Raw genomic sequence first — 12,838 nt, 5'->3', positions numbered from 1 at the left:
AATTGTCCTGACCCCAGTCCATTAGCAAAAAAATTCTAATTCTATTGAAATACAATGGAATGTGAAATTAACAAACCAAGAAGGTCCATTTTCAGCTATTTAATCAGCATACCCATTTAACAGACACCCTCAGACATTTAACAAGACTTGTAGTTATGTCTTAATGCTGTAAAACACAGGTAGAAAGCTTCTACTTCTGAAATATGAAAAGATGACATTGATTTTGAAAATATCAGTTTAAGTTTGAATTTTACGTAAAGAACTGCATATTTAGGAATCCCTTGCATAGTTTATCAGTAAGTCTAGGTTTCTAAAGATAGTGTTTGGTATCCAGATTTTAGACATAAATATTATACTGCATGTTTTATTATACTTTTCAAATGCCATTTCTGCATCTAAAAAAAAACTTTGTCTAAGTAGGGGGATATGTTTTAATGATCATTTTTCTTTTATATTTGTCGTTACTACTAATGCTGAACTAGAGGCAGGTCCCTCTGCTTTCCCAGGTGATGTGACACCTGGTGTCTTTGGCTTCTCTTCAGGCTTAAAACTTTTTCAGGTAGCTCTGTGTATGAGATGTAAGAGGTACATGGAATTTTACGCATTCAGTACTTATAAAGCTAGATGCAATCTAAGAGTAAAACTTATGAAGGTTGTTTGAAAAAAATAGTTTATTTATGCTTTCAGAATTGCTTCTAAAGCAAATGAAATCATGAAGTTCTATAAGAATTATTCTTAGAAATAAATACTCCAAAATGCAAATTGTCTTTAAAATACTAATAATGGGGGGCAGGAATAGCTTAATGGCAGAGCACGTGCTTAGCATGCACAAGGTTCTGGGTTTGATCCCCAGTACCTCCATTAAAAAAAAAAAAATTGACCAATGCAAAAACAATTATAGACCCAAGTGACAAATTCTCAAAAATCTAAGAGAATGGGCAATAGAAAAAGGTCCTGATTTTATTCTCATTTTCTTTTTCCTTACGATGCAGTAGTTATTCTTTAACTTCATTTCAACAAGAGTTAGTGAGTATCCACCATTATTCCAAGCTCTATGCTTGTACAGAAGACCTAAAGCCAGGTGGAATCAGCTGTCTGTAGAGGGCGAGGGTGAAGCATGCATAGCTAGAAGGTTCTCCTTATTGGCCATCACCTCAGAGATCACACATATGGTAGCCCACAAACAGAATTTTAAAACTATAAAGTTCTAATTTTTTTTGCTATTATAACTTTAAGAAAACATTAGAATCTTATTCACTTCATAATTTTTTTTAAAAAATTAGATCCATGTTCATCTAGTCATTTTTAGATTTATTTATTGTAGTATTTTCATGCCCTATGAAAATACCGAGGTTCTTAACACACTCGTTTTCTGTTGTGCCAATGCGATGTGTGGTGCCTGTTCCTTTACCAGCTGATGTTGATGAGAGGAGGATCTACTACATCTTGCATGAAGGCAGCAAGGCAACAAACGACATCTTCTTCTTCTCTGTTGAAGATAATGGTAAGTCAGTATTGAAACCACAAAAGGGAGTCTCGGTTAATTAAAATCAATGTGAAATGGAAGAGTTCTGTCATTTGCATAGTAATCACAATCAGTAATATAATACCAACAAATGAGTTGTTTTTATTTGTGGTCTTAATGCCAACTGATCCTCGACAAATCACTTTTTAGGAAAGGAAAGCAATGAAGAATTTCAGTAATGAGATATGAAGTATTTCACCTGGCCTGGATTATGTGTGACATCCTTTAAGCAAGTCAGTCTCCTCTTCAGGAGGTATCTGAGAATCTAGCTAGTAGCTTCTGTCACTCGTAAACAAACTTAAAAATGTACTGTTAGATTTTCTTAGGATTTTTAGCTCCAGAACCGAATCTTAGCGGCTCCCCGATCCCAGAATTATAATCTTGGATGGAGTAAAAGATGTATTGACTGGCATAGAGGAAAGTTTGTTTTTAAAAATGCCTGTTTATGCTACACCTATGTTTGTTTATTGTGTCTTCAAAGTAGCATACTGGGCAGCAACTAGTTAACAGAAGGCACTTTCTTCACAGAGCCAGGGATATGCTGATTATGTGGTCAAAGAAAAATCACTTTGCAGTATGACAGGATAATTGCAGAAATTATGTCCATGTACCGCTTGCCACTCCATAACCTCTTTCAGTATAAATCATTACTCATTCTCAGTAAGTAACATGCATTTTCTGCCTAAATTATGTACGATCAGTCAGGACTGTATTTACTGGAAAACAGCCGTATATGAGAGGCTGTATGATATATTGAGTTTGAATCCCTGGTCTTCTTTGTGATCCATTTCCCCCATCTATAAAACGGTGGTCTTCATACATCTTTCCAAGGGTGGCTAAGAGAATTAAGTGAGGTAATATATAAAAAAAAAAACACTTGGCTCATAGTAGGTGCTCAATAAGAGTTAGTTGCCTTCTCCCTTTCTGATGAGACTGACTATGGTGGAAACTGGTTCCTGCTTGCCATCTTCTCAAAGTTTCACGGATCTTTCCCCAAGTGACTAGAAAGATAAAGATGAATTTAAGCCCTTTAAACTATTCACTAAATCATATGTAAGACTCGAATAGTTTATAAGGACTATTTTTCTTTCTGTTCTTGAGAAGGATGATGCCCTAAAAAGATAAACATCTGGTTTGGACATGCGCTTTCTGGTACAAATCAAGAGTTTCACTCTGTGCTTTCACCAAAAACAAGAGTCAGTCTCTGATGGTAAATAATGTGAACTTTACATAGCAACCATTTTTTTTCAGTACTTTCTATGGGCCAATCACTGCAAAACAAAAGGTAAATGTTGGGAGGCCCATTTTAAAATGAAGACGCTGGGGCTGAATAACTTGTCTAAAGTCATAGGGGAAATAAGCAGGTGGGCTGGAATTAAACCCAGATCTCACAGATTCCAAAGCCAGCGCCCTTAACCACTAATGCTAGGCTACCTCTGTTTTGGGAAGCTGAAATCTTGGGTAGAAATCAGAGAACAGAGCAAAGACACCAGTGCCTCACCTGGCAAATAAATACCTTGTAAACTAAAGAGGTCAGAATGGTCAAACACAGACTCCAGAACATTTGAACTCATACCTGATCATAGTTGGACCTTGAAATGTATGCCTATTTGTTAGCTAACTAAATATTTGTGCATTCACTTATTCAGTGGGCTTTTTAATTGCCTTCTTCTAAGCACCATGCACAGAGCTAAGATCCGTGTCTTTCTGTGATGAGCATTCTTGGAATAGCTTCCAGCTGCTATGAAGGACTTCACATGTTTTTGTATCTGATATTTTCAAATTTTATGAATTTATATCTTTCAAGAGCCAATGTAATCTATTTTTCTTTTAAAATAGTCCCACTTTTTAAGCTGTTTCCCAAACAGAATGTGTACTGAAACTTACAATGTGAGCTGTTAATAACTGTCTTCCCTGAGAGCACACAGCCCTGGCGGAAGGTAGTGATTCCAGTTATTTAAGCTACTTGTAATGGACACGCTTCTAAGGATGCATTTTTCTCCACTGGGCTGAAGGAGACTTTGTTGCTATTGTTGTTGTTTGTGGTACTGGCATTGGAGCCATTAGAGAAGGTGGTGCCCTGCCTCCAGGACTGGGCACGAGGCATGAGCTCCAGGCAAGCTCCAGGGTCTTATGGATGGAAGTCCTGGCAAGGTGACTCTAGAGGTGCAATTTAGTAAAGCCCCAGGATTGGCAGCAGGAAGGCTTCCAGTTCATAGGCTCTGAAACCAGGCTACCTGCATTCAAACCTTCGTAGCTGTGTATTCTTTGAGAAATCTTCTTTACTTTGCTCATCTGTGAATTGGAGATACCTAGAGCATGTGCCTCATAGGAGTATTATGAGGATGTTGTTAGTTTCCCATTGCTCCTGTAATAAATTGCCACAAATTGAGTGGTTTAAAACAACACAAATGTATCATCTCATAGTTCTGCAGGTCAGAAGTCCAAAAATGGTTCTAACTTGGCTACAATTAAGGTTTGGGCAAGGTTGCACTCTTTTATGGAGACTGTAGGGTGGAATCCATTTCCTTGGCTTTTCTGGCTTCTAGAGACGGTCTCATCCTTCCATCTTCAAAGCCAGAAGTGGTGGAGCATTTCTCATATTGCTTCACACTGACACACGTTCCTGACTCCCTCTTACACTGGGCTCACCTAGGTAATCCAGGCTGATTTTCCTCATCCCAAAATTCTTGGTCACATCCTCAAAGCTCTTTTTGCCATGTAAGATAACATATTCACAGGTTCTGGTAATTAAGATGTGGCCGTCTTTAGAGGGCCAGTATTCTGCCTACCGCAAGCATTAAAGGAATTGACACACACAAGGCACTTAGAAGAGTTCCTGGCACATAGCAAGCACTCAGTAAATTTTATCATCTTTAGAATTATCAGTTGGGATACCAAATTTTGTGTTTTTTCTTTTTCTGGGTAAAAAGAAATTTAATAATTTATTCCTGGAAATGTATAATTAGATGACTTGATTATGTAAGGTCAACTTTTACCCTATTATGGTGAATTATTTTATTGGGGGCACTGCTTGGAATACTTGGCTTCTTGTCTCTCTTCTTCTGTCCACTTACAAATTGGTTCAATATTTGTTAGAAGCCCACTAAGAAGGCAAAGGAAGAAGAGGAGGTAACTTAAATCCACTGTTCTCGTCTTCTCTGCTATGAGCTAAGCTGCTTAACATGGGAATATTTTGCCTGCTCACATCTTATTTTCTATCTCAATTGTGCCTTTTTCTTTTTCTCTGCTAGAGTGAAATGAAGTAGCACATATACCAAAAATGTAACACGGTGCCTAGCATTAGTATTCCCCAATAAATTTGAATTTTCTTCTCTTTCTTCTCATATACTTAGGAACATAACTGCACTGTGTACACAGATTAACTGGGAATTCAAATGGAAATTTTTTACAGTGTAGCTGTTTATAGTTTCCATCAGTTTCTGCAGTTTTGAGTAACCCAGATGAAGGCTATTTCAGTATAAGATCTTCATCTACTTATCACACTGATGGTAAATGTCAGTCAAGGTTATCCTGAAAGCTACTGGTAACAGGGAATATATCCGAGATTTCTAAAGCTCTGAACGGAGCCAGTTAAGCATAGTATGAAGTTCATTTATTGTCCTCTCCCTAAATTATTGTGCTAACAGATTTGTCTTGAAATGTTGCCCAACTCTACTATATATAACAATGAGTGGGTCTTTCCTACTTACTGCACAATATTACCTTAAATTTATATAGTGCTTAATATTGCTACAAAGTGTTTTCACCGATGTTATTCCATTTCGATCCTTACCACAACCTGTGAGAAAGAAATTGTTATTTCAGATTTTAAGAGGAGGAAATGAGCTTAAGGAGTTAAAAGATTCATAGAAAGGAATCATCAGTGGGGAGGGTATAGTTCAAGTGGTAGAATGCATGCCTAGCATGCATGAGGTCCTGAGTTCAATCCCCAGTACCTCCTCTAAAAATAAATAATTAAACCTAGTTACCTCCCCCTGTCAAAAAGTAATAATAATAAATCAATTTTTTTTAAAAAGAAAAGAACCATCAGAGGAGCCAAGTCAATTTTTTCTAATAAGTCACACTGAATAGCTATTGGGAGTGGGACGATTTTAGTTTTGGATGTGCTATGGCTATTTAACTTTTTTAAGACCAGAAACAGATTGTTTCATTTTCTCTTAAATTATCCAGTGTTTAAAGCCAATTTGATCAACACTATGCATTTTAATATTTGAATTGGACTTGATACTTGCCTCGCGGTCCATGTGAGTACCAGTGTGCTGTTTAGATGAGCAATGGAGGAAACACCTGGAGAGACAGATGAGCCCCACCACCAGTGTTCCCAGGTTCAGTAGAGCCAATCTGTGGAAAAATGAGTTCAGAGCTGTGAAATGTAGGAAATAGCTACAGAGGGCTGGGTTCGCTGACTGTGTGCCAAACAAAATTTTATATCAGCTATGGTACTATCTATATGCTAGCCTTCCCTTTTTGTCATTTGTGGCTTAGTTTGGCTTTGTTCATTTTTGTTTTATACTGAAACCATTAATTCTTTTTTTTTTTTTTAATTTTACTTTAATGGAGGTCCTGGGGATTGAGCCTGGGACCCACTTCATGCACATTAAGCATGTACTCTACCACTGAGCTGTACTCACCCCTTGATTCTTTAAAGAAGGATGGAAAAGTTGCTTCCTATTTTTTGATCACCGTACAAGCTATCCAGAGGCTCACCTCAGTCTCACTTCCTGTTTGTTTTGGAGGCCAGGCCTGGAGCTCATCTGTTACTGCTGGCACTTTTTTTTTTTTTTTTTTTTTGCTACAAATTAATCATTTTAGAAATGGGAACACCTTTTAATAATATCCAGGATTGAGTCATTTTTAGGAGTCCATTCAATGAATGGCGAATGGTAAGGAACAGTATTGATGACGACCTTAATGACACTATTACACCCTTGTTTTTAGCATTGTTAATTACACTAAAACTGAAGGCTTTAAGTCTAAAATTTTGTGTAAAAATACCTGAATGTACAGGCATCTTTTAGCATAAATAGTCTAAAAAATTTTGAGTGACCTATAATTCCTCCACCAGATAACTGCTCTAAACATTTTTAAAAAGATAATATTAAACTGCACTGATACCTAGTCCCTTTCCCCAAAGAGGAATTTTTCTTTGTTTCCTTACAAAAAGAAATTTATTCACATAGCAGAATATCCTTTTTATTTACCCAAAAGAGGCTGTTTTTGCTTGCTTATGCTTGATTCTGAGCGTTGGCTGCTTTAGCTTAAAATATAGGTACACGTATAAAATAACATATATGGTATACACCTATTATGCACTAGCACAAACAGATACACTTTATCTGCCTTGTTCTTTTTAAACAGCTATATAATATTCCATTTTATAGCTATATTGTAGATAATTAACTGGTTATCTATAAAAGGCATTTTTTTCTCTTTCATTATCAACTTAGCAGTGGATTTACTTAGCCCTGATTTAACCTGGATGTTTGAATGTCTAAAACATTCTAGCATTTTCTGAAATGTCATACTTGCTTCAGACATGGGTTTTTCATACAAGAATGCCAAGGCAGATGTAACTAGGGAAGAAAATATGACAGCAGTTTACTTTTTTTTTTATTGAAGTGTAGTTGATTTATAATGTTAGTTTCAGGTATACAGCAATGTGATTCAGTTATACATATATTTTTCTTTTCAGATTCTTTTCTGTTATATGTTATTACAAGAAATTGAATATAGTTCCCTGTGCTATACAGTAGGTCCTTGTTTATCTGTTTTATATTTAGTAATGTGTATAGTAATTAAATTGACTATGAATCCTTAGAAGTTAAAAAAAGGACAAGTAAAAAAAAAAATAAGCAAAGTCTTTTTTGCTGTTAGAGGCTCCAAGATGCCCCTGGAATTAGACACCAAGGTGGTGGTTCTTGCTTATCTTATCTCTGCCAGGGCTGATTCTGGAGGGGTTTCTACCTTTGGTGTTTTCGAGGTCTGTCCTGTTGAACTTGTAAGGATTTGAGTCTGCAGTTTAGAATCAAGTCTGCAGTTAGAGTGATCGGCCGCAAGATGGACTGCTCCTCTGAGTACAAGTCAAAACAAGTTTTGCTAATTCCTGTCGGTGGGTCACCACTCAGTGACAATGAGAGAGACAGGGGAACCTTGTCCACTTACATGTCACATGGTAGAGCTTAGGGCAGTCACAACATTTTATGCAACACTGTACATAAATCCTGGGTGCTTGACTGTTGTACCTTGTTCCTGATGTAAGAACAAATGGCTTTTAAACCTTCTCACTCTAGTCAATGCCCACGCCTTATTTTGTATGATGTGGTTTGCCCATGCTCAGGGGAAAAAAAAAAAGAAAGAAGCTGCTTTTCCCATATACTTACAACAATTAGACTTCTGCAGACCTAGTTTCCCCGGAGAAAATTAAGTAGGGATTCAGGATAAAAGTTCTTTGGATGCTGAGGCATGTGCGAGGGGACTTCCAGCAGGCTTTGTTGGTTCATTATTGTATTCTGCTTGTGCTAAAACCTATGGGTTTTGCCACATTTTAAAAAAATTAAAATATGTGCTCAAATAAAATAAATTCAAATAGTGTAGAAGAGCATAAAATGAAAAGCAAGAGTTTCCTTTCCTGTTCCCATTCATAGTCTTATTCCAGAGAAAACCAAAAACTGTGCCTCTGTGTGTGTGTGTGTGTGTGTGTGTGCGTGTGTGCATGAGTGTTAGCGCACATACACAGCTCTAGCTGTAATTATGTCTTCCATTAATTTTTAAAGTCCTGGAAGCCTGGAAGATAGTAGATAAACTTAGATTTTATTTACTGATTGTCCAAGTTTTAATCTTTCTGTGAGAGGAAGCTGTTTGGTGTAGCTTGGCCTGTGTATCCCAGGAAAAGAGGAAAGGGGAGCTAATCTGGCTAATTAAAACGATACCTACAATGAAATCATGTAACCCTGATCATAATCTGTGTTAGAATTGACGTGCCTCCCTGAATGAATTATTTTAAAAATAATATTAATATTTTAAAAATTGTGAATCACTATGTTGTACCTGAAACTTGCACCTCGATAAAAATTTTTTAAATTTTTTTCAAATTTTTAAATTATATTGATCATAATTGTGGATGATTTGGAAGGAGAATTTTTGAAAATAAATAAATAAATGTACTGTGGAGTTTGACTCACAACAAAGAGCCTCAAAGAAAAATAGCTTTAGTGTCTTTATCTTTGAGTATTTCATGAAAGCATTTTTGTTTAAAGATTTTTCCCATAAAATAAAACATGCGTTTATTTTTTCATTGTTATTTATTCTTTTAAACCATGCAATTTCACGTACAAAAATAGAAAAGCCAGTCTGAGCATACAATAACCTAAGAAAGTTCCAGTCCAAGAAAATAATCACACTTCACAAAGATGATTAATAAAAGGAGAAAACATTTTTGAGAGAAAAGAAATATTATGAATGATATTCTTTTAATATCCTCTATCAATCAATTAATTAATTAGTAATTAATCAACTACTAGTACTAAATCAATACCTTCTATACTCAGAGTACGTCATTTGGATCACATTGTTGTGTGCCTCTTGCTTTTCATTTCCAGTTGCTAAATATCCTGATTACTGCACTGCATCAATTTAAGAAACATTTTATTGCTTGAAAAGGGAATTTATTTCTTGAAAGAGTCAAGGCTGTTCTTCTCTTGACTTATGTAAGCAGGCTCTTAAATAATCACTTCAGGAATAAACAGATTTTACGAACTCAGGATTAAGTCTTACACTCCACGAACATACATATGTGCCTAATAAATGGATAATTATAAATGAATACTTATGAGTGTCTACACACATACGTGTGTATTAGTATGTGAGGTGCGTATGTACATGTAGAGCTCTCTAAAAACAGAAAACTGTTTTGACTCATTCGGAATGACGAGTTACCGTGTCTCTGTCTTGATGGTGAGGTAAAATGCTTCAGTTTCAAATTCAGGTTCGGCATTTGAACGTCTTTCTTGTCCCAGGAATTGTGCTAGACATTTAAATACCTTTCTTCTCATTTAATCTCCACAAAGGCATCATGAGATAGACATTAGCTCCCATTTTATGATTTAAGTAAACCTTTATGTCATTGAGTGAATTGATTGTATCACTAAAGCTGTTAGCATTTGAACATTCTACGGAGTCATGTGGAAAGATAAGAAAATCACAAATTCCTAATCCTTCTGAAATTGTCACTATTAAAATGATCCTTAAATGTACTGATCTATTCTTTGTTCAAAAGTTACATGTTTCTCTGGAATGCTGAAGACATTTAGTTTATAACCAAAATGATAGGGTCACATCTAGAGGCTGAGGCTTCTATACAGTACGTGCATAAAACAGGTCCTTTAGTGAGAAGACAGCAAGGAGCACAAGAGCCTGAATGATGCTGTCACCACTTTGAGGAACCAGAAATGACAGTTTCAGCTTGGGTTGGCTGACCCATCTATAGGCTGGAGTGACTGGAGCCACTGAAGACAGTATTTTTAATAGAAAAAATAGCACAGATTGCGTTCTGACTGAGCTTCAAATTAGTTGGGCCACCGGGCATTTGGCTTGTCGTTCTCCATCAGGACATAAACACGTGGGGTTGTCTCCATGTATGACAATGACTCAAGCTTCCCTAAAGTAATTTGTAAAAAGTGGGAATGAATATGTGTATACTCATGTGCACGCTTCCTCCCAGCCTACATTTGTGAGAAACTGGCAGAGAAACAAAATATATGTAAGGAGCACAGAATGGATATCAAACTCTGGCTTCATTGACAAGGGACCATATAGTAAAATATGCAAAACAGACCCAGTGCTTAACCTGGTCAGGTTTCCGGGGACCCCTGCCTGAGCAGTAGCGCAAAGCTAGAAAGTCAGTAGCGATGTGCCTTCAGCCCAAGACGATGTTAACGGTGGGGTCCACTGAGTGACCAAGCACTGGTGTTTTGCCCGTTCGGTGTCTTATTAGAAGGAGGGCCTACAAGTAGAAAGCTCTGCTTTTGCTCCCGCTTCTTGACAGTAGTTTGAGAAAGCCAATACAGGAATGTGCTGTTAAGAACTGTGGCAGAAACAGGGAAATTTGCAGCCCCGGATCATTGTTAGCAGTGCCATCGGTATTCAGTTCTTGGCTTTTACTTTTTTTTCTACCTCTCCTTCTATTCACTGTTCTCATTTTCTTTCTTTCTTTCTCCTTTTTTTCCCCCCTATTCTCTATTCTCATTTTCTCCCTTATTTGCTTTGATTTCCTCAGCCCAGCTTCCAGAATGAGCTCTGGGTTTGCCTCATGCTCATCCTGTTTCTTGGTTCCTGGTTCTCTGTCCAGCCCCGCATATGCTCCGCCTGTGGCTTTGTTTACATTACTCAACCCCACTTATGCCTGACTTTCCATCCTGCAAAATAGTTTTTAGGAAATAGCACATCCTTTACTGGACTTATTAAGAAGTGTGTAAAGCACACAATCCTGTTATTAAAATAATCCTTACATCTTACAATAAACATCTATCTGACTGGAGCCATATCTAATAAATGTGCTGAGGAAGGGGGGCGATTTATTATTAGAAGTAAAAATTCTCTGAAACAGAATGTGTTGTCATGATGTTTACCCCCCAATAAAAGCCAAAACATTAGAAAATTCTACTAGTCAATTACGTTTTAGTAAAGAGAGAGAAATCAAATTCCCTCTGAGATTGCTATGTAAAATGTTTCATCTGTAGTGAGCTTCAAGGAGTTGGACATCCTCTGTTTTAGGAATCAAGGAAGGCACTAAGCTGTACCCAGGCGAAGGCCCTTGGGGGAGCTGGCAGTGTTATGGCTGGAAGCCTCTCTGCTCAGGAGAGGTGACTGAGTTACTCAGTTGAAAAAAATTACAATAACCTGTAATGGATACAGCTCAGCGGTAGAGCACGTGCTTAGCATGCACAGTGCCCTGGCTTCAATGCCCAGTGCCTCTATTTTTTAAAAAGTTACATGGACTAAAAATGGCCTTTTGTCTCTGCTTCCTGTGAAGAGAAAAGTGAAGTATGCACCAGTTGGCAAGGAATTAGGGGAAAAGGAAATGAGTTTCTTGTGCCAATGACTATATATATTTTTTTAAGTTGCTGGATATAACTACTGGTTTAAATGACTCTTTCAGGGAACACTTGTAACAGATGATACATTGCTATTCCATTGTGTGTATATGCCACGTTTTATCTATCCATTCCCCTGTGGATGAATACATGGGTGGTTTCCACCTTTTGGCTCTTGTGAATAAGGCTGTAATGAACAATGACGTACAAGAGTCTGTTCAAGTCCCTGCTGTCACTTTCTTTAGGTCTGTACTTAAAAGTGGAATTGCTGGGTCTCATATGCTTATTTTATGTTTACCCTTTCTTAATATCTGCCCAACTGGTTTCCATAGCAGCTGCAGAAATTTCTTTTAATATTCCGATAACTGTATAATTGGGTTTTGCATAATTCTATGCCTCGTCTTGTGTGCATTTAGAGATACTGTTCTAAGAAGGGGACCAGAGGATTCCCCAGGCTGCCAAAAGGCTCCCATCGCACAAAACAAGGACCAGAACCTCTGCACACTGCCTTCTCTTTCCTCTAAGGCAAAATTATGTAAATCTGTAAAATCCTGGCAGGTGTTTGGTGTCAGGTAACTGTAATTGAACAATCATTACAAAAATAGTGATTTTGCATTTTCTTGGAAGTGCAGTATGGATGAGCTAGACTAATAAAAAATGCTTTCAGAACCAAGTTTTCCTGGTTGGTAACATAATATGCATTTTTACCAACAGACATATGCTGAGAAAATATAATGTGCAATTCAGTGGATAAATATAAGTTCAGGCCTTTACTATACCAGAGCATAAGGGCTAGTTAGATGAGAACACTTTGAAAAGCCAGATAGTTCCTGAGATATGGTTGATTTGATCAATCAGTTCCATTGGCGTTCTGTAAAGAGAGAAAAATGTGGAGTTTCAACAATTTGCATCCCTTGTGTAGAACTATAGTCAATGTAAAACTTTATGAAACACATTCATTCACAAAATCCAGCTGTCACCAGTATCTATTTTCATCATCCTAAACAGAAACCCTGTAACCATTAAAACAGTACCTTACTGTTAGCATTGCTGTGTCACCTCTATATGGTTTCATCTAACTTCTGTGTTTTAAATAAGAAAAATTCTTTAACCACTTACTCAATTTCAGTGTTCAGAATTCAAAATACGATCTTCATTAAGTATGGAAAGAAACACGTAGCTAGAACTTGGACTCAGA

At 37.1% G+C, this 12,838-nt stretch overlaps 1 protein-coding gene across 1 annotated transcript in view; it reads left to right on the top strand.

Annotated features, from left to right (window-relative positions):
- The window catches only part of FREM3 (FRAS1 related extracellular matrix 3), a 75,197-nt gene that overhangs the window by 5,293 nt on the left and 57,066 nt on the right, over positions 1-12,838 (top strand). The window contains 1 exon segment of the mRNA XM_032464203.1: positions 1,415-1,504. Within this exon segment, the coding sequence (XP_032320094.1) occupies positions 1,415-1,504 (90 nt within the window).

Source organism: Camelus ferus, chromosome 2 (assembly GCF_009834535.1).
Source record: "Camelus ferus isolate YT-003-E chromosome 2, BCGSAC_Cfer_1.0, whole genome shotgun sequence".
NCBI classification, from domain to species: Eukaryota; Metazoa; Chordata; class Mammalia; order Artiodactyla; family Camelidae; genus Camelus; species Camelus ferus.
This window is presented reverse-complemented; position numbering and strand designations above follow the sequence as displayed.